Source organism: Charadrius vociferus, unplaced genomic scaffold (genome assembly GCF_000708025.1).
Source record: "Charadrius vociferus isolate BGI_N301 unplaced genomic scaffold, ASM70802v2 scaffold31, whole genome shotgun sequence".
Lineage (NCBI taxonomy): Eukaryota > Metazoa > Chordata > Aves > Charadriiformes > Charadriidae > Charadrius > Charadrius vociferus.
The window spans coordinates 3,061,526-3,084,830 of NW_009646966.1; the positions used below are offsets into that span (position 1 = coordinate 3,061,526).

A 23,305-nucleotide genomic window follows, 5' to 3' on the forward strand; every position below is an offset into this window, starting at 1 on the left:
AATTTCTGCCGAACAGGGCCACTGGACATCCCATCTGTCTGCGAACCCACTTGGTGGGATCGTTACCCACAAGCTGTCTGGGTGGCTCTGGGGTTATGAGGTGAACAACATGTATCAAAGAAGTCCTGTACTCATGTTAATGTATAATACTGTACAAAATAAGATGGAATTTACATTTAAAATTAAAACACTGTGCAGTTATATATGCATGGAGGACACCGCAGGGGAAGAAAATGTGAGGTATATCCATAAGGAAAGACATTGTACACCGTGCATGAACAAAAAGATCTAGAATATGCAACAAAAATTGAACGTGACATGAAAACAACTGATTTATTCAACACTTATTTATGAAAAATGAGAGTATTTTGTTATTTCACGTGCTTTAACATGATCCTCAGAAATACCATATTTCACATCAGGTCCTTTGTCCACAAATTTCTTTGGACAAAACAGAAAAAAAAAAAAAAAGATATGAGAACATTTCCTTGGATCTTTAGGAACAAAGATTAAAAAATGCTGCAGACTTGTTCTTATCTGGCAGAAGCAGGTTTGTAGGAAATACAAATAGTTGTGATAACAGTGCAGGATCAAATTCACAAATATTTAAATACCAGGATTTGAGTCTTCTCCCAAGGGAGCCAAAAAGACATTAAAAAAACCCCTCCAAAACAACAGAAAAAAGACCCACATTTAAATAAATAGAATAGAATATAAAAAATATTCTCCTGGAACCTCAGCAAATGTAAAAACCTGACAAGAGAAATGAAGTCTTATAAAGGCCAAAAAAAGAACAAAAAAAGAACAAAAGGAGTAAAAGAATGAAAGAAAGGGTGAACTAATAAAAACAGTAAAGCAGGAAGCAGCCTTGTTATGAGCCCAGAGATATAACGAGAGACAGAAGGAGATTAGTAGAACCCTTTTAAGAGCTGTATTACTTCTTTCAGTGTATATTTAAACCCATGTAAACTTTAGATGTGCTGACAACTGAGGACAGTAGAAATGTACAACATGAGAACTGCAAGGTGCTAAGTGCCTTTCAGCCGCTTTTAGTCCTTGCCTGCTGATAGCCTGCGACCCTCTGTTTTTTCTTGTGCTTCTCACTTTCATGCCAGGCACGATATATGCCATATTCTGGTTTGATATGTGTCATATCTTGGTTATGTTGGGTTTAAAACGCAAGCTCCTGCATGGCATAATTGCTGAACATATAAAGGCAGCTTTTGAGGTGCATTTAGGGATTTTTTGGTTCTGGAGTGGCAGGATCCAGAGCCTTAGATTCAAATCTGTGCCAGACAGGGCTGTTCCCATTGATCGTGCTTCCCCAGGGGCCGTGCTGAGCATCATCCCTGAGCACGCCTGACACATCAGGATGGGTCGGCACACCTGAGCTCGCTGTGGTGTCGGTGGCAGTGAAACTGTGGCATTACAGGCTATTAGGAACCCCACCACAACCTGTCCTGCTCCTCCGATACTTGATGCCTGAGCTGTCAAGAGCTCAACCATCTTCCCCACCGCAGCCTGCTGTGTGGACAACCCAGCCCCATGTACAGGGCCGGGGCAAGAGGGGGGCACAGCAGGTCTTTGAAGCTGCAGATCCCAGCCTCCCTCATCACAGCCTTTCATGCAAGTTTCTGTGGATATATCCACAGCTTCAGATAAATGCAGGTTGAGGCCCACTTTCAAGACCCAGCCTGTCCCGCTGTTCATGTGGTTTCTACTAACACAAAGAGGCACCTTAGGTGGAGCTCCAGAGCTCTCTGGTGGTGGAAAGCCCCAACCCGCTTGATGCCATGATTTGGTACCAGTGTCTTGTTTACATGGTCAGGAGAGGCTGGGAAGAGGCAGAGCCTAGCCCAGTTCACCAGCAGGTATCCCACACTCGGCTCTTCCAAGAACGATTGGGATACCATGGACCTGCGACACGAGTGACAACAGGAAGCTCCATGGACGTAACACAAGGGAGTCCCAAGGCTTCATATGCTTCAAATGGTCAACAAGCCAGGTCTTAACCTCCCACTCCAGAAACACTCTGGGGGGCTCAAGCTGCTCCTCTGCCTTTAGCACCTCCATGGCATTGAAATGCCACAAGAGGTGGCGTGGCAGGCAAGCTGTCATGTTGCAGGTGCACAGTGTGCCTTACAGTGATGCTGAGACAGATCCAGAACTAGGGTCAGATCCTGCAAACAGCTGTGACTGCTGAATAATCCCACTAAACCCCGCAGAAAAACTCTGGGGTGTGAGGGGGGAAGACAAGGAAATTAAGCATGCAATAAATGTCTGTAGAATTAAAGTGGACTACCTATAAACCACGGAGAAAAAGAAATATCACATTTCCTCTTAAAATACCATTATAAAAATAGAGCGCTCCTGTCCTGTTGGCTTAGGGAGGGGGAGCCTGAACAGACTGGATCCAAGCTTTATTTTTTATCCTGACCTATTTTTGAGTTATATTCATGAAAAAATTGTCTGCCTTTCTCTCCCCGCAATTCTCTCTCCTATGGTTTTTGTTCTTACACTCCTATAACTCAAAAAAGGCCATGCTGATTTTTTTTAATCTGTTAAAAAATGTGCTCCCTGAGCTGAAACCAAATTTCAGCCCAGAGCAAATTTTTACGGCTGGGTTATAAATCCCTGAAAAACAGGATTCATAATGGAAGTGCTGACACAGCCTTAACTACTATATAGCAGTGTGAATGGCGCCACTATAATATCTATTAGAGATTCTTTAAAAAGTTTGCAAAATATTGTCTTGCCTTGCAGAGAAAAAGAAGCCAGAGTACTTAATGCCAACATAAACATGCTTTTAACCCATTATGTGCTAATTTGCAGAAAAGCTATTAATTCTGAGTAGGCACACAGAGTGCAGCACCGACAGGAAATGTTCTTCTAAACTCCTGTTTGACTTGTAGCATGGTTTTAATCACTTCCATGAAACACAAACGATGGCTTCAAACTCTGAATGTTGCTCAGAACATGAGAAGGGTGATTACAACAGAGAGGAAAACGGGATTTTGTTGGCGAAAGGGCTAAAGCCAACAGGGAGAGAACAACACCCAACGCTAAAAAATGGGACTCCGTTCCCTGCCAATTTGGGGACGACCGCTTCATTTGATTCACAGCATTTAATGCTCGTCACCAGCACTACGCTATTTTATCTGTCACAACACGTACTGCAGGTCAAGTTCACTTTCTGTCAGGCAATGAGCACGTTTTCTCCTTCCTTGAACCCAGTCAAGTGCTAGCACCTCACAAAGCCGGTTCTGCTAAAACAAGCTGTGCCTTGCTTTTACAGTCTGCAGTTTGTGTGTCTGAGACTAGTGCTAAACTAGCCCAGTTGACCTGCCGTTGCTGGGGGGGTCTGCTAGGCAAGGAAGGGGAGCACTGCTCCAAGACTAATACACAACAAAGGAATAAAAGCTGTTGGCAGCGGCGCTTGGTCAGCAAAGTACATAAAAGGCTAACTTGAAAGTCCATGAAAAAGTGAAAGGAATCAGTTCAGGAATGTATTTAGATTTTTTTCTTCTTCTCCTCATGCTGGAGTTTGTGCTTTCTCCCCAGGTATAAGCGCTAGCATTACTTTCATGTGGAAATAAATGGGGGTGGGATCAGTTGTAAGCTGAATACTAGAGGGACATTCAGCAACTCAGGAGAGTGCTTATGCACTGGGTGCAGAGATATTTGGTTTTATGGCTTCTTGCTGTCATCAGTAAAAGAGATACTGTGTTAGGTCCAGTGACTGCTAGAGCCTATATGTGAGTTGACCCTACAGTTTTGGGAGGAAGGGTAATTTTCAGGTAAAAGTAAGTTTTTCTATGTTGCCATGTCTTCGGTTCTGCCTTTGCAGACTCTTTGTTTGACCCCTGTTCCTGCTGTGACCATTGCTGCCACTGCTCCCCTCTGCCCACGGCAGCGGTGGCTGGGGGCAATGAGAGAAGCAGAAGGATGAGGAGTGGGAGGAGTAATTTCTCCCCTCCGTGTTTCTACAAGGACCTAATGAGCAATGGACACCGCAGAATTTATGGCATGGGTGATTTCTGTGACGCTGTTAAGAGGGAAAAAGATCAATTTATAATCAAAATAGCATGGCTGGTACTGCAACTCACTTCAGTGTGTGAGGACAGCAAATGCGGGCGCTATACACCAGACTCAGGTTTACTGGACGCTGGCGTAAATCATGCCAGGCTCCCCTGGATAAGAAAGAAGCATCCACTGCTGTGTTCGCAGTTAACTGTTTCATGGGGGACTTCTCTATAAAACAACTCCATATTTTTCCCATAATGAGATTATCTTGCAAAAAACAAAGGTCACAGAATCATCCTGATAATGATAACCATAGCACAAAATTACTTAGGCCCTACCTGAGAAAGTAAGTTACCTTTCAAGAGGGTAAACAGCTTTGTGAACAGTCCTGCCAATAAAGAGCTAAGAAATGCTGGAGAAGAAACTACTTTCCTTGCGCACTGGAGCTGCTGATATTTCAGCTCTTTTACCTGACTCCACACAGGGGTGAGCATTGACTGTTCAAGGCGACACATCAAAATAGCCAATACTCTAGTAAATTCCCAGGTGAGGAAGACCAAATTTTACACCCCTTTTCTAATTACAAAAGCTAGAATGAGTCTGATAGAAGTGAACAAGAGACACCCAGCATATCTACCGCATCCAGTGCACCGTTTCAACATGTCTTATCTTGTTTTCACAAGATAATGCACCACTTCAACACGTGTCTCTTGTCTGCACCAGAAAGAAGCAGTAACCTGAAATTTTGTCTCTTGTAATCTTGGAGAGTGTCTCAATCCAGAGAAATGGATAGAAGAGCTGGGCCTGCCTGGCTTCAGCTGTGACCTTAAGTTCCCTGGGGGCAGCTCCTACAAACATTTTTTATTTTGATAGTCAACATTTTCCAGTGAAATGGTTTTCTGCAGGAGGATTCCTGACCACCACTACGTTTAAGTTTGCCCCTCTCAAGTAGGCAGACAGTTACAGGCTCTAAGTACCTCTGAAGACCAACCAACTTTATGGAGCTGCTGGAATGCCTGGCATTCATGTTTTAAATCTTTCAGGTAAGCAGGCTATTTGAGCCAGAGGACAAGTAAGCACCAGTCCTGGAATCCAAGAATTTCTGCTTCGTTCCCAAATTATGAGGACATGTTGCTTCTTCTAAACAGCCTAAGTCTTGTGCCTTTCACAAGCTTCTCAGAGTTACCGGCTAGGTCTCTGGTATACAATTTACTGCTTTTATGCCACTCATGTGGTTCTGAATCAATAAAAGTGGTGACTGTTTCGATTTTGCAGTGTTCTCAATAATAGAAACTACCTATGGGAATAACTACTTGCAGGATTCAGTCCTTTAAAGCCGTAACAAAATCCTTTTCATTTTTTAAAGTACCTTCTTTCACTTCCTGCTTCTGGTCTTGATTTTCTGTCTCCAAGTCATCCTGTGCTTTTGGCTCCACCATCTCTTCATCATCTTCATCCTCTACAAAAAAAAGGAAGAACAAGATTTGTGAGATTCTTGTCTTTAAGTGGGATGTAAATTGTGTATCTTCTTTACGATTATAAACTGGTAGTAAACAAAGGTAAAGCAAAGTACACAATAAATGGAAACATCTACATTTATAGTCAGAGTGACACTCTCAGACATTTCCCCCGAAGACTGCAAGATAATATGCTAACATAGGACACCTGCCCCTTGTGATCCCTGTGGCAACTTCCCATCTCAGATATCAGCTGAATATCTCCCTGACCTTGGAGATGACTTCTTGGATGGCATAAGAACAGATGCAAACATATTTCAGCCTGGCAGCTATTCCATGGTTGGGACACCTGCTATCCAGACACCTCATTTCCAATTCAATTCTCACCAGATTAATTTGTCTTTTGACCTACAGGAAGGGGTTAAATAGAAATCTGACCCCAGGTCAGATGCCACTAGCAAGCAAACAAGCATGGTGCAGTTCTGAAAAGTCATCGCCATCAGCTGGGGGAACACAGCAACCAAAAGTGGCATTTGTTGCTTAAGAACCATTCTTGCATTAATACGAATTTAATGAACACTAAAATTTGACACATGTCAGTTACTACTGCCAGATGTTTTAATGACCTTTCCTGACCTATGCAAATGCCTCTCTTCCTTCCCCTCTCTCCCCACACTCACATGTTCTCATTTTATTCAGGAGGGCAAACCATTCCTTTCTTTCCTTGATCTCTGTTTGAAGTTACAAGAGTTCTGATTGTCCAGACCAAAACATAATACAGCAGAAATGGAAAGACAGTGATGCACCAAAATGGCTCAAATCCTACCTAACCCTCATTACTTTTTCCCAGCTGCAGCAATGTGATTCATTCTCCAGTGCCCAGGGCTGGCACCCAACCCACTCGCACTCATGAGGGGGTAGGGATGCACAGCCTTCTAGAGTCAGTGAACTATGAAGACTGAAAACAGAGCTGGTCCTAAAAGAGTGAGTTACAGTAATTAACAATTAGGATGAGCAAATCTGTGGGCTACGGAGGAATTATTCTGGAGTGATTCTGGAGCTTGATGTACCGTCAAAGCATAGCAAGCACCACTGGTGCCCTGGGTTGGTCCATTGCACGAGAGAACCCATGTTGTCCCGGCCCCGGGGCATTCAGCCATCAGGAAAACCGCTGCAGTTCCTTTGGGGCTTTCTGAGCAATCTGCCTGTCACCACGGCTCCTCACAACATGGCGCTTCTCCAGGCACGCTCCCGGCTCTAACACAGCCACGTTAACGCGGCCTGGGGCAGGGGGCAACATGTCACACTTCTCCAACTGCTCGGCTACTGGCACCTTCTCCTGCGACGGCTGGCTGCAATCAGTCCTGGCTTCTTGGGGAGATGTTGGTGCTGACAGGTTGCATTTAGCCAACAGTAACGTGCAGCTGTATTTTGTTTTCAATAACATAATAGACACCATACCATTCCCACCATGTTGCCTGCTCTAGGACTTCTCCCTCCAGAAGCCCACAGAGAGCATGTTGCTAGCTGACATCTTGGCTGGAGAGCATGGCTTACCCACATGCTGTAAGGAAATGTCTCATCATGGACAGATACACTTTTCCCTCTTGGGAAAAAGAGGAAATCTTGGCATAAGATCTGCCATTGCTCCCCTCACCGCTAGTGACGGCAGCAAGGAGCAGAGGGAAAGCTCATCTCCCCAGCCGGCAGGGAGGAGGGATAACCACGTGCTCCCCTGGCTGGGAAGGGAGGAATCCAGCATAGATGGGGAGGCATTTCCAGAACTAAAAGCACAACTAATGAATGCCCCTCCTTTATGAGGGATTTTTCAGACCCTGAGAGGAAACAGCCACTTGAGTGGAGTAAAGGTAGGGTGCTCTTGATGCTTCCTTTTGATGCTGCACTTGGCAATTACCTTTCCCTCGGTACCCTATGTAGAAAGGCTGTAGAGAAGAGCTTTTGGAGAGCCAGCCAGGGCGTTTCAGTTCAGCAGGGTAAACACATTGTTCTGTCCACTGGCTGAAAGTTAGATAACATCCGACGCAGTCAGCAGACAGTCAGTGAGAAAAGCTCACCCGCTGTACACACATAGGAGGGGTAAAAAAAAGATCCTTCTGCCATCAGTCTGTGGCGCTAGCGGGGATGGGGATGTATGAAAGAGCGGCACTCCCAGTTTCAAAGAACAGATGAGAAGTGTGAGAAGAGAGGAGTGACCGGCGCAGCAGGGAGTGAAGAATCTGCTAACCTCAGGTACATATGCACACACAGATAGGATCGCAACCGTGTACAGATATATGCACGCAGACACACTTACGGTGGATACCTAATGAAGCCAACTCCCACAAGAGTTTTGTGATTCTCGCATTACAAGTTTTCATTCCCTAGAGCAGCAGCTCTTGGAGCCAGCTGTTTACATATGGATTTCAGCTTCCATTTTTAACCTGTTTCCAACCTGTCTGCTTGTGCAGGGAAGTTTCAGAAGGGGAAGGGTTGGAGAAAACTGGCAGGAAGCAAACCAAAAATAAACCAATATTTAATTAAAATCTTGGGATTTTTAAGGCAGCATGCTATGGTTTTTAATGCTTCACTTGTAATTTGCTAATGGATAGGGATGGGATGATGTACCAAATGTAGAACTTCAGATTTAGTAGTGGGTTTTCAGACTGAAGTGACACAAATTTATCCCTGTCCCCTAGATGTCCTGTATCTCCATGATTCTGGGCATCAAATTCTTTGCTTGCTTATAGCCTGTTCCTGCTTCTAAAGCAGTGAAGGAATGAATGGCCAAGGCACAGCTGGAGCAAGGGGGTGCATTGATACTTCAGCACCTTTGAAGGTAAATCTTCTTTACTTCCCTTCCTTCCTCTTCTGGGAACAATCAAAACCAAGCTTCCTTAGCTTTCCCTAGCTTTAATGGCAGCAGAAAAAATAAGTTAAGTTTATTACAACACGTGCCATGCCTTTTTCCAAGGGGACACGTATCAACAAATTAGTTTTACTGGGAAGGCAGTGTAAGAGTTTTTAGCAGGTTAGACACAGTTCAGATGTCCTTATTTATTTACAGAGAAATGTATACACATACACAGAGAAACTCAGCTAAAAGAACGATATGGTTGTGAGCCAAATGCTAAAATGTTAGCAAATGCCAGAATTTGGATTGCCTGGGCACGATTAGCTCCTTCCCCCTCCCCACGTGTAGGCATGATGACATCATTCTGGAATTTCCTCCCTCTTGAGTGCTTGGCCTCATTTTCTGGGTGCTCAACAAGAGACACCTGGGGCCTGAAATGCAGAAGTGCTGAGAGCTGAAGTCAACTGGGCCCGTGCTTTGAGTGGAGAAAGTGCTAGGGAAATGCTACGCCTGCGAAAGCTCCCACATCTCTCACTCAGCTTTCGCTGAAAGTTGTCATTCCGACCTTTCTCACCCTGTGCTTCAGTGCTTTTTCATGACAGCAAGAATATTGTGAAGATAACAGTATTCTGACCCTGCACAGATGTGTTGCAGAGATACATTCATAGGGATTTGAGGCGTATTAAGATGCTGTCATGGGAGCACCAGAGAAACAAAAGCTTGGAAGGGGATTAATATTTTCTGTGTTCAGTGTAACACTTGGACCATGTGAGACGTGAGATCTGAGGCCAGAGCACCAAATGGAGAAAGATAAAAAACAGAAGGGTTAAAAAACTGCCTCCTCATTGACTGGTTAAAACAAGGATCTGTTAAGGGAAAAAAAACACCATACACATTATCATGTAATTAAAACTGTATCATCATAAATATTCAAAAGGGCTAATTAAGGATGCCCAGGAAACCTGCATTCTGGAATATCCAATGTTGCTCGGCTTTGCAACCTGAATTTGCCATAGTTTTTTTGGATATTATGCACTATTTAATGCCAATGTATGCATACTCACATATGTTCCTAGTACATTCATTTGCCATTGTGCCTAATTACGGCTATGCATTTGTACATTTCACTGTGCACATACACACGCATTACAGAATAATGTGAAATGTGTTGGCATTCATTTTCCTGTGTTTTACTTAAGTGTGAAAAAGACAACATTTATTATACATCTATTGGCGAATCTGGGAGTGTCTACTTGGTTGTTTCCACACGTGCCTACTCAGATTAAATGTCCCATTGCAGTAATTGTCCAGGGAGATGGAGTTAGTTCTGTAGTTCCTGAACACAAATAGCCTTTCCCTATTTAAAAGCTTATCTGACATTGGGAGGTTTAGAGATAAAACTTTTTAACTGCTTACATAGCAGTAGCAGGAGCCTTATCGTCACATTTGGCAAACACAGAGCTGCTACCAGCACCAGTAGTGTCACACCCTGTTCAGAAGATCTAAATCAGAACCCGAATGTCTATTAAAGGAACCACATGAAAAAAAGGCTACTAATGAAGCGTACAGCTGCTGTGTAACACTTCTCCTTTGTAGATCTCAAAGGACTTTGTGAGGAGGCCAGTTTTATTATGCCCATTACCACGCAGAAGCTGAGAGATAGACCCACTCACTGTAGATCACTCAGTAGACCAGCAGCCGAGTGCAGAATAGAGGGTTGACTTCAGAGTTTCAGCCTAGAGTCCAGCCCACTTAAGGCCATCCTGCCTTTTAGTGTAAATAAACAGTTCCTCAATGGAAATGATCATTAAATGTTTAGATAAAAGAAAGATGTTTGTCTGGTGAAGCTGGAGGAGCCTTACGTGGGATTAATATAGACTGACATAGCTGTACCAAATACCGTTTCTTCTTAACTCAGAGCTTGATGACTCTCCAGGCTCTAGGAGGTGGCCAATCAGTCCTAACAGTGCTTTGTTTAACATGATGAAGTAAAAGCAAAGCAATTGTTCTCAGCTTGTAGCTAGCTTTGAACACTCCTGTTTCTGTTCCAGACCAGAAGTGGTCTTGTCTGTCTAAAAGCTTGCCTGTTTTTTCCAACTATAGAAGTTGCTCTCATAAAAAAGTATGACCTCTCCCTACAAACCTGGTTTTGTTTAATATGTGTGTAAAGTACTAATTTTCGGATGTTGCCCAACTACTAGTTCCAATGAGCCTGTTCTATGCCTGGCCTTTGCCTTAGCCTCCACGAGGACGGATCACCACTTTGCAATTTATCAGTAAATGGAGGGGGAAGCCCTGTACACACGTGGCTAACCCCCTGGCACCTGCAGAAGAAACACCCAGATGTGCTGAACTGGATGAAATGTTCACAGAGAGTACAGATGATCTCAGAAAGTCAGACCCCACATTTCTACAGAGCTGGACTATTTATTACCTACTTGGACTTTCCAGGGTTTTAAATCACTATTTATTTTTACGGCATGGAAAAACATACCGGGCACATTCAGCATAAAATAGAATACAATATGTAATTACATCTGAGAGGACTGCGCATGACACTGGCTTAGGGTTTTAATTCTTGAGATGAATACTGTTTTGCTTGGGTCAACATTTTCTTTGTTGTTTGAGTTTTGGATTGCCAGTTTTAGGCAGTTAGCACTGGTACTGCTCAAGTAGTTTACTAAACAAAACACCTTTTTTTTTTTTTTTTTAGGATTTATATAATTATAGGCCTTTGCTCTGCTAATATACGTACCACCAGGTAAACAGCAGGCAGCATGTTGTGCATTCATCTTGGGTGGAGGACTTACACCTCCTCAGACCTGCACCTCTGAGACTAGCTAAGAAGTTGCAGCTTCTGTGTATTGTTTTAAGTATTGACAGTGATACTGAATTAGACTGACAACTCTGTTTTTAATTCTGGGTAGGTACAAACAATCCCTTTCTTAAAGACATATCTTAAAAATAGCAATTTAATTAGCATCACAATTATATATTTTATTGCCTGAGTCACTGATATATGAGAAGCCAGAGGGTTATTATATGGGGTTTTATATCAGCATCAACATTCCTTCAGTGCATGAGAAGGATCAGCCATGCATATGACACATTCAATAAAATCAAGTGTCTTCACAAGACGCAGACTTGATATTTGCAACTGTGAAATACCAGAAACTGTTGCATCACTTTTATATTTACAACTGTTCAAATTAATTTTGCTGTTTCTGTTATGAAAAAATTACAAACTGAGCAAGGACAAATGCATCATGTTTATATCACCATAAACCTGAATCAAACAAGTTGAATATTGTTGGCATTATCCTGAGACAGAGTTAAAACACTATATTTCCTTTTAGAATACGTTCTTTCCATCGCTAACAAAATATGCAACAAGCAAGGAAACACATACTTTTTCAAATAGGACTGCTTGACATTTCACATTTTTGAAAATCTATGATTTGCAATCCGGCTGAATGACCTATTTTTCATATAATGTAATTTTTTGAAATATGTCCAGTTTTTCACTTTCATCTTTTGACTGCCCTTTGAAGCAAGAAGAGAATTAATTCATCAGTGGATTTTGTTTGCAGAGTGGGATGTGAGACTGGACGTGCATTGGGCACATGTTAGTCATCCCAGATGGAAATATTCTTGCATGCGGGCTCTTCTTGGCAACAGGCAGCTGCCTCCTAAAATGTATTTCAGTTAGCCAAAGCAAGGAAGACTACTCACTGCTGAATACTGAAAAAACAGAGGTGAACAGATCTTGGCCTAAGCTCCATGCAAGAGGCAACAAATTTCAGATGAGAATTTCATGTGAGTCTGAGCTTGCAAACATACTTGCATGCAAGAATCATATGCATGCAAGGTATCTCTGCCCCCTTCCCGGACACTTAAATGTGCATTGCAAACATTTAAAAGCTCCAGGTCATCCTCCTGGAGTTCCCCATCCCTGATATGGCACATTCCCAACACATCATCTTGTCCTTACGAACTAGTACAGAGAAGTTGTGCTTTCTAATGGCTGTCAGACAAAAAGAGAACATGAAGAAAAGAAAGGGTAAAATTGGATGGATGAATGAATCTGGAACTATCATATGGCCACAGCACCTAAAAGACTTGAACATTCTTGAACATTCACTTAAGCATGTGACATTGTTCCTTCACTTTCCATCTATACGTTTTTTAATCATCTGAAAAAAAAAAAGGTCCGTCTGCATATTCTTTAACTGCAGTTCTCCAAGAGCACAAATAAATCAGAGCACTGCAAGAAGAGGCTTCCTAGCATTGTCAAACTCCCCTGATTTTTAGTTATCTTGAAGTGCTATGCTGCTCTTTTGTAAAAGAGAGGCTTCAAATATTGATAAAATACGGGCTGTATGAATCGTATTACTTTTACCAGACTCAAGTATATTGACTTGAATCTTCTGGAAGAAAATACTGTTTTAAAATTTAATCATAAAATAATATAATATTTCACACATATATCACTTTAATCCAGAAGATTGCAGGGCACTTTTCCCCGCAATTAACATATTTAGCCTAACATCTTCCACAGCGAGGAGGCTCGTAATAATACACCAGTTTTAAAAGTGTGGGACTAAGAGAAAAAAAACAAGTTTTCTTGTTTCTTGCAAAATGAAATACCACTTACATATCCCTGCCACATCCAAGAAAAGTTTTCTGATCCCACCCCTTGTTCTGCAATGCAAATCTCTGCAAAGTTCACCCCTCGTGCCGTAAGGAGCAGGTGGTATTGCCAGGCATTACGACCAGATCCCCAGAGACCTCCTCTCAGGCTTCAGCCATCCTTGTACCAGCGCAATGAAGGAAATACATATTTCACCCCGAAAACAAACACTGTAGCCTGACTGACTGAAAGGAGTCATTTAGTTCAGAAAATTTATTTTGCCTACAGCATAGGCTGTGCCTGTACTATTGCCACTTAAAAATTTGTCCTGAAATTTACTACACTTCCCTCTTAAAACAAGCACCATGTAAGTCATTTTTACTCAACATTTCTTTTTAAAGGTCTCCTTAACAATTACCGCATTCAATTACTCCCAGTCGAGGGATTCTCAGGTCTCCTGGTATATGATTTCTCATAACCTTCTCCTGATCTAGGGTTTCACCACTCAGCTCCAGTCCCTATGCCTCTTCCTGACTTGCGTTTGCAGTCAGACTTCTTTTTGGTACATTATGAAGACAGATCTTATTTTTCCATTTTGTGACAAATGATAGACTATCACAGCCAAATGGCAAGAAAACGTCATAGAAAAAATTGTTTTACTGCAGCATTTCACTGAGCTCCATGTGAAACTAACCAAATCTCTTCACAGCCCTGATTGCAAACCTTCACGCCGGTTCAAGTGTTAGAATCAGTGCCCCAGAATATAATGATTTCTTTACCAATTAAAATGGAAAGCTGCTTCTGATTCTTCAGGGAAGCATTTCTCTAACCCAAGAAACTGATTTTCCAGTTACTTGGCCTGAGCACAGTTTTCAGTTGTGGTGAGAGTCTCAGAATTCAAAGTGTCCCTTGTTTTTAGTTTCTGGTCGGTCTAGACCAGACATGGATTTTTCTCTCCTCTTTTGGACTGTTGCAACATCACACTGGTTGAAAGCATTTTTCATTCCCCAGAGAACTAAACTGCACAGTACCCCACTGTAGTCATCATCTCTTCTCGCTGATTCCCTTTTCTCCTCTTGCTGCCTCCCTAAAGCTCATGTTCAATTCTATTGTGCTTGAAAGTATTCCAGTTGGAAGATGTAACACAAAAAGAGAAGTACAGAAGTTTCCTTTTCTTGGCCATAGTTGGGCCTTCAAATAAAAATGACAACATGAAATAATGTTCTAACAGCAGAAGCCTTACAGCAGCATTTGCAGACCTCTAGCTCCAAAACCAAATAGCATAAATTTAAAATATCCTGCTACAGTACAGATGTGGTGGTGTTATCCTTGAGGAAGAAGCGACAGAGACCCTTCATTTCTGTGGATGAAGAAGGGGTTGCTAAACCATGCGGGTTTTCACAACCTCTGAAACCTGTAAGGATTTCTTCCTGCTGTGCTGCTGGAAGAGATCATGTTGTGCCAGCAGTGTGAAACGACTCCTGCCCTGGGAAAGGGCACTGAGACGCGTGGCAGACTTTGTGGATTGCTCCTGCTCGAGTCATTTTCAAACACTCAGATCATGTAATAGTGTTAAATCACAAAAGCCTAAGCATGTTAATGAAAATCAGTCCCCACAACCTATGGCACTAGCAGCAATTGTAAAACAAAAGCTGCTTTCATATTAAACACACACACACACACACACAGAGATGATGAGAGCAACCCCTGGGATCAATACGGGCTGGGAGATGAAGGGATTGAGAGCAGCCCTGCCAAGAAGGACTTGAGGGTACTGGTGGATGAAAAGCTGGACATGAGCCGACAATGTGCTCTTGCAGCCCAGAAGGCCAACTATATCTGGGGCTGCACCAAAAGAAGAGTGACCAGCAGGTCGAGGGAGGTGATTCTGCCCCTCTGCTCCACTCTGGTGAGACCCCACCTGGAGTACTGCATCCAGCTCTGGGGCCCTCGGCACAGGAAAGGCATGGACCTGTTGGAGCGGGTCCAGAGGAGGGCCACAAAAATGATCAGGGGATGGAACACCTCTCCTGCAAGGACAGGCTGAGACAGTTGGGATTGTTCGGCCTGGAGAAGAGAAGGCTCCGGGGAGACCTTATCGTGGCCTTTCAATACTTAAAGGGGGCATATAAGAAAGATGAGGATAAACTTTTTAGCAGAGCCTGTTGTGATAGGACAAGGGGTAACGGCTTTAAACTGGAAGAGGGTAGAGTTAGACTAGATATAAGGAAGACTTTTTTTTACACTGAGGGTGGTGAAACACTGAAACAGGTGGCCCTGAGAGGTGGTAGATGCTCCATCCCTGGAAACATTCAAGGTCAGGCTGGACGGGTCTCTGAGCAGCCTGATCTAGTTGAAGATGTCCCTGCTCATTGCAGGGGGGTTGGACTAGATGACCTTTAAAGGTCCCTTTGAACTCAAACTATTGTATGATAGCTGGGCACTAGGTACTTAAAACCTTAAGTACAATGTAAACCAAATAAAGTCTGTGGGATTTTTACTGCTGACATACAGGGCTAGGACTCACTTGCAGACTCATTTATTCCCAGTGCAAATGACTTTATACTCCACCAGCCACCTCTCCTATTTTCCACTGCGCTTTTGCTTGAGCAAGATTTTGTAATCTTGCTATTGTGGAAGAAATTAATTCTCCACTTCCATACTGTGTCTCTGTCCCTGAAGCCACAATATATGGTTTAGGTCAAATTCTCCAGCCCTGACTGTGGGCTTAGCTTCTCCTGCAGGCATTAGCATGAGTTCTGGCCTTTCAGACTTTCTCCTTTATTTTTTGGATATGAAATAATATTTCGGTCCAAGGCCCTGAAATTTAGCTGTATGGCCACATAGTTGTTTGCATGACCATGGTTTAACTTTTAACTCCATCTTTTCCACAAAGTTCCCTCACTCTGTTCTATGGCACTTCTTGAATAAAAATCAATGCTTAAGATGTAGCATATACTTTTGTAACTGAAATATCTGAAAGCATAAATCTCTACACTTACACACAAACCTCAACTGAGAGAAATAGAGACAAGACTGCTGATGTATTATAATTGGAAAGGATAATTGGAAAAAACAACTATATTCATAAACAATTACCACAGCAAATACACAAAGACTGCCTCTCTTTGTCTCTCTGACACACACATGCATACACTTTGCTCAGCGCTTTAAAAATAACCATTAGTCATAAGGCAAATGCATTTTACATGAGCAAAGGTTCATTTCAACATTTGTCTTAAAAAAGGCAAGCAAAAAATTTGTTTTATTAAAAAATTAAACTACAGAAGAATAGCTGGGTCAGAGCGCGATGAGTGTGTGCTCATTACTTATACAGGCACTGAACAGACCCCACTTACTTAATTCTGTTTCCCACTGACGCCAGTTCACCTTAGTCACTGGTGTTAGCCCCAATTTGCATCAGAGTATGTGAAAAAGGAATTCCCTCTGACAGTTTTGAACTTGCCATATTTTAATTTCAGTGGTGTTGTCCTACCACACTGGGAGAGGCTTCGGCTTCTAGCATCTCCCTTTCAGTGGTATCAAGGGGAGCAACACCTTTTGGTGGTGGGGAAACCAACGCGCAAACACATCAGCTGCGTGCCCAAAGTTACTCCTTGAAATAGCTGCAGATGATGGAATAAACCCCTGGTCTCCTTACTCCTAGGCTGATGCTTCAGCCGCTGCTTCCCCCAGGGCATGTGATCGGGGCTGCTTTGCAGGCCTCTTAGCCTTCATTATGTCAAACCAGCTGTTAAAAAACGTGGCCCTTTTTCCCCCAACTGCTTGTTGCAACCTGTCAGGTGAGCCCCCAGCTCCCAGCGCTGCTGTCCCTGCTGCTGTCTGCCTCCCTGCCCGCATGCCCTCCTCCCTCACCCTTTGCCTTCCCCTCCAGCATCCCCAGCCCCAGCACCCCGCTGCCCACCCCGGCTGCCCCTCACCTCCGCTCCCACCCCGGTTCTGCTCGGGGTCACACTTCAAAGTCTCCCACCGCCCCGGGAAGGCCTCTTCCTTCCTCCTGGCCCCTCTCCAGCCTCCCTGGCATCGGGCCTCCTGCAGCAGATATCAAAAATCCCCTACGTGCAATCGGGGGTTTGCGCATGCCGAGAGCCATACCCACCTGCAGATACCTGTTTGACACAGAAATGCCCTCTGATTTGGATTCTCAGATGAACACTTCAACGTTTTTCTGAGAACTTGGGTCGTAAGACACTAATTAAAAAAACCCCAAAACAACAAAACCAACCAGCCCCCGCCCCCCAAGTTCCCAATTGCTGTGGTTAAAACCCAGCTTATCTGCTGCAGCTCGGCAGATCAGGTATATTTCTCTGTGCTTAAGCTCAACAGACTTCAGTAGCTTCGGCTGATCTAAACAGGCAGGCTGCATCTGCAGTTGGGGTACGCAGGAAAATTAAACTGTACCACAACCACTCACTGGAATATGCTTCCCTTTTCCCACTTCACAGTTCAGACTCATCAGGAAAATCATTTCTGTGGCCACTTTATATCTGTCACACTTTGGAGAATGGCTGCTTTGAAGTGCCGTATAGCAGGCCGCCTGTAAATCAAAATCATCCCTTTTCTCCCAAAACACTGTGAAGACCCCCTCTTCAGCCAGCTTTCAGGAGATCTCGGCTATAGACAAGGGCGTTAAGTCAGGAGAACCACATGAAAATGGAGATAAAATACACTGGGTTGTGCTACCTCACACTCCTTCACTTGAAAAGGCATCTCTGCACAGACTGTTTTTTTGGAGGAAAACAAAAGAAAGAAGTCGCTGGCTTAAGCTCCTACGTCCTTTCGGTTGTAACACAGCCCACAGCTGCGAAGTTTACATGTGTTAACTTGGGATGCCACAAGCCAGCCAGCAATGAGGTTGTCATCCTGATCTGAGGAAACACAATGTGCATACATGCCAATGAATTTACCGCAAGCGAAGCGTTTTGCTCAGATAATTCAAAGCACATTATATTTCATCAGTTGACTACTCCATCAGCAGCCGATCACAAAAGCCAGCAACACTGGAGCCATATTCCATCAAAAAGGCACAGCTCTGTAAAATCTTAGTCTTTTGCAAAATGGTGCCACTTTCTTTGTGGAAGGGGGGGGACATTAAAAAAAGCAAGATGAAGAGACAGTTCTGGAAATATCAAAATGGCTTGTTTTCATGTTTTCTGAATGTATTTTTGAGGGCTTTCCATTAAAAAGTACTTCTCATATTTTTTATTTTTATTTTTTTTGCTTTTAGAGTATTTTAAAATATGAGATGAAGCAAACTAAAATGAAAATATTTTGGTTTTGTTAAAACATACATGCATTGAAGTACCAGACTGGAAAATAAGGCAAAATTTTACTTAAAGTTCAATACTACAGTACATTGGAGTCTTCTCTCAACCTGGAACAAAATTGTATTTTAAAATTTCAAATTTTACAGCCCTGAATGAAGAGGGGATTCCTTCTGAGCCTGACTCTAACGCCATCATTGCCTAAGTGATGCAGTCTTACTTGAGTGAGGATTTTAAAATCTGATATTAAAGCAACATAGAAGCCACGCTGGGTTGGGGGTAAGGATGTCTTTCATCACAGTATTGGCAAGTTCTCTTTTCCTGTGATCTAAGATTCCCTCTCCTATGACTTCAGGTTAATCATTTCTTTTAGATGGGACAAACTTAGGATCATACTTCCAGTACTGAGTGCCTGAAGGCAAATTTCACATCCATGTCCTGAGAATAACATAACAGACACCAGTGACAAATCTACTCGGTGCGCATTTGAAACACAGCCCACTACACGAGACAGCGCCAAAATTAGGAGGAAATATGCAAATGGGCATCTATCACTCCATGCAGAACTCCAAACAAATTGGACAAATGCATTATGAAGCCAGCAAAATTCTACTGTCCTGATGGCACTTGCATGAAGAACTGCCCAAGCAAGTCTGATGAGCTTCTCAGAAAGCATTGTCTTAGTCGCCTGTGCTGTTACAGAGTTGGATAAAAAAGGAAAAATCACCACAACAGAGGTGTTTGCTTTGGGGGTGAGCACTGGGGGCAGTGCTAAATTCAGCAGCCACAGCAGAACAAATAGAAATTGTGAACTTTCCACCACATTAATGAAACTTCATTCAAAAGGTGGAGTGTAATGTTCTTCAAGATGGATAATTCACATAAGCTGTGTGATTCAAGCACTTATGTCTCCACACTGGCTCCACACCACCTCGGGATTTATGTTTTATTTCAGTTTTCATCGGACTGCTCATGAATGACCAACGACAAAAGAGCATGTGTGCATTTTTCTTTTTCACAGGCCCCTGTTAATGAGGACTCTGTTGCATTAAGACAGTCAAGACTGTCTCTGGCAAAACGTGTTGAACCAAGGTGTTTGTGCCTGCGTAAAATTAAGCCACAAGTAAAGCACTTATTTCTGACAGCAGATTTATAATAGGAAAATCCCAGCAGGAGTGAAGAGTTAGAAACCCCTGTTGTAGCCTTTTTCATAAACTTCACCTTGATTTAGTATCTCAAACAAGTAGCAGGAAAGGCTAACAGCAGAGGTAATCCTATCATCTTTTCTCCGACAGCACCATTCCATCTTTTTGACTTCCTCATGCTGCTAACACGAATTCAAATCATCTGTGTTTAAAGTTAAATGCAGTGATTGACAGATCTTTATAGTCTCAGTCCATAGTGAAGATTATTCTAGATACCTATCAGTTATTACTACAAGCCCTGTCTGATATTCAATACCTACAGGGAAAATTGTTTTTAACGGTGTAATGTCTGATCTATTTTGAAAGCTATTTTAAAATAAGAAACTAACTATAACCAGGTGGCTAAAATCCAGACAGGTTTTTTATGGGTTGGTTTTTGGAGGGAGAAGGTGGAAGATAACAGCAGAACTCTGTTACACTGCAGTAACAATCATGATTCAGACACAAAAGAAGCATTTTTTTTTTAATTTCATGACATCAATTTCTGTAAAAATACCTATTCTCATAACATAGGGTACAGGAAAGTTTAGGGGTTTGCTCCTGGCTCTTAGTACAGACTCATGACAGTATATGCTACTATGAAATAATTGCTTGCTTTCATGAATACAATTCACTTCAAAGCTCAGTTGCTATGCTAGAAAACTGGGATGCTGGAAAAGACATCTCTGGGTGTACTACATCTCTCACTGTGGACACAAATGCAAAATGAAACAGTGAAAGCAGTGGTCAGGCCAGCCACTGTGCTCACGGGCCAGTAGTGTGGAAAGACAGAAGAACACCCTCTTTAATTACTACCCTGTGAGCTCAGCTCTGCCAACCCCACTGCTGTGACATAGCTATAGCCTTGCTGCTCCTGGTTGCAGCATTACAGAATAGGCTGGCTGAAGATCAGCCAGTTGGGTAGGAAGACACTCCAGTCAATGGCCCTGCACTCACTGGGAGGAAAGTGGAAGCACTGCCCTCTCACATGGGCAGCCCAGTAAAGGTGGAGGATGGAGGCGATGGAGGCAATGGAGGATGGTCAGGAAGATGGAGGATGGTCAGACAATGCCAGATGGTGCTCATTTTTGGTTCCCTGAGCTGATCGCTTTCCTCTGAGGCAGGCTCTTCCCTCAGCCTGTCCCATCCTTCCCCACCACTTGGTTTTGCTGCCGAAAGATTTTGAATCAGTACTGGCTGACGGCCTCATGCTCTCAGTGCTTTCTGCTACAGCACTGAAATGTAATAGCAGGGAAAGAAGCACAAGAGAAGCAGCTTGCCACAAACAGCGGGCAGGACGTTGTCCGCAAACTCCACCACTTTTCAGAGCTCTTACTAGCATGACTGAGATCACACCCAGATCTTTGTGAAACTTGATTAACTTTGTGCTCACAGCTAAATGTATCTGAAACAGTTAGACAAGGGCTTAACAGTGCTGCTCAGTTAAAGAAATTCTTTCCTGCTTTTGTGATTGGGACATGAGGAGCAAGCACAGCTAGTGCGTTTTGGCTGTAAATCACAGTAGGAAAGGAATAAACAAAACCTGGGAATGGAACTTGCGTGTCTTCGTTTAGATGGGATGGTTCAGGCTGCTGAATTCCTAGGGGCTTTTTCAAGATTTTGTTTATCCCTGGTTGTTACTCTGTGTGTTTAGCAATGAAAAAAGAAGTACAAAAGTGATGAAAATACAGACTTTATAAAGCCAAACTCAGCCCCCTAAAATCAAAGGCAGTAACGGCATCAGTAAACGTATCGTTAATTTGGTCAAATCAGAAAGTCACGAAGATGAGAAAATTCCATCAGCAGAACGACAGATAAAAATAACCTCACATGGAAATGTGCACGGAAGTTCATTTTTCATGCACTGGGCAAATAAAATCCTATCGGTTTTTGCGTTCTCAGTATCACCCCATTACATTACATGGGAGCCTGAAAGAAGACGATGATTTAAATAAAAAGATCCTCCCCTGTTTGTCAAGTTGTCATTTTTCCATCTGCAAATAATGAAACATAAACTACTCTGAAAGGGAGAGAGATGGAAGGGAATGTGTTCCATGGATCTGTGGAGAACCACATAGAAACATATACAGAAAAAGAAGCTGCAGCATGGAGCACTTCCTGACCTCCTCTTGGCTACAAGTCTAAAAGAAGTCTCCAAGGCAAGAAGCATGAAAGAGCTTAAACAAGAAACCCTTCAGAAGTACAGCTCTTTGCTGCATGAATACCACAACACAGGGAAAATCTGCTGTGTAGGAGTACAGTCCTCCCACTTGAAAAGAGATGGTAATGCCATCATGTCACGGAAAGATTTTCTTCATGGCTTTTGTGCATTGAAGGCATTAGCAAAGTGGGAAAAGTGCGAGCTGACAATTGTGCGAAAAGAAGGGTTTCTTAATTACATTGTAAAGCATGTCTCATTTAAACATGCAGCAGAATTAATGTTAAAAATACATGCCTTCCCATATAAACGGATGCAAAATCAGTGCAGGTTAAGCTAGCAGATAGTGCGCTCCAGAGCTCCTTACAAATATTAAGGAGATAAGCTTCACCAACAGCACAGAAATATTACTACCACCCCAGCTTCCTCCTGAAGTGTTTGCTGCAGCAGTACTCGCAGGCTCCCTCTGTTACCTTCTAGCTAGACCTTCATATGTGTGCCTCAGCATTTAGCCTAATGCTTTGCCTGCCCCGTCTGTTCATAATTTCCCACTTCACAAATCCCCACTTGCGGATGTGTTGACCCTTTCCTATTTAGCCATGTCTGGATGTCTGCTCACATTCCTGGCTTCACGGGCCTTCAACCAGTTACATCCATCCTGCTTGTGGAGGTGAGATTTGAGCTCAGATCAGTGTCTTGCTGTGTTCCCACCCAACTGAGCTTCTGACAGTTGTGCCAGACTGCAAGTCAATGGTCAGGCAATACGGACCACCAAGGCACTCAGCCTTGAGCAGAGGCTCAAACTGTGAGCTCTCATGACACCAGAAAGACATAGCCCAAGTGTCAGACATGAGAATCTGATGCCTTACACACACGGCTGTGTAAGTGGCCGAATCGAGGTCTTTAGCACCAGGAGTGTGAGTAAGATCTGCTGGGTTTTGAACCAGTACCACTGCCTGAAGACTACACCAGGATGATGGCAGCTTTGCTGTTACTGCCAGACTTCCTGGGTATGCTGAATATGAACATGCTTATTCATACTGTTTCCTTTTGTTAAGTGTTGGTGAATAGCAGCCTTCATCTCCATGCATGTCGTTTTTCTCATTTCAACTGGGATATCAGTCAACCTGCTGAGCCTGCCTAATGCTGTAAGGACCAAAGAATATTCTACACAACTTGGTGACACAAACCACTTGTAGACTACAAAATACTCACATGAAATGAATACCAGAGATACGCTTCCCTCCTTGTCCTGCTCAAGGAATTCAGAATTAAAGGCCAGACTTACTTTCTTTCCCTACCCTTGGAAAACTCTAAATAGCATTATTCTCCTTCTGCCCACTGATCATTCAAAAGGCATTTTCTTCCACTCGCAGGCTTTTTAATTCAGGAAACATTTTTTTCTTGTCCTTCATTTACCTTGGAAGTCCACTGTAACATAGATAAAGCATGGGCTCTGGCTCTTGTGACATGTTGGTACAATGTCTAATGTGCATGGGCAAGCAAACGTGGATATTCAAGCAGATGGCGCTGACATGCACTGGTGCAGCTCAGCACTTCACCTTCCTTTGGGCTGAGCTTCAATACAACAGGCATCTGGGCCTTGAGGCGTAGCAGTAACAAGCTGTTCCAAACATGCTTTGTGTTTTGTTTTCAGAGGAGGTGTGGTAGGGGCACAAGGGATACTTAATCATAAAAATGCTGAATATTTAAGCCC

The 23,305-nt window shown here is 43.1% G+C and overlaps 1 protein-coding gene across 1 annotated transcript in view; it reads right to left on the minus strand.

The window, feature by feature from the left end:
* The window catches only part of DYNC1I1 (dynein, cytoplasmic 1, intermediate chain 1), a 178,473-nt gene that overhangs the window by 85,822 nt on the left and 69,346 nt on the right, over positions 1–23,305 (minus strand). Inside the window, exon 6 of the mRNA XM_009895365.1 lies at positions 5,393–5,482. Coding sequence (XP_009893667.1) covers positions 5,393–5,482 — 90 coding nt within the window. The remainder of the gene's footprint in view (positions 1–5,392; positions 5,483–23,305) is intronic.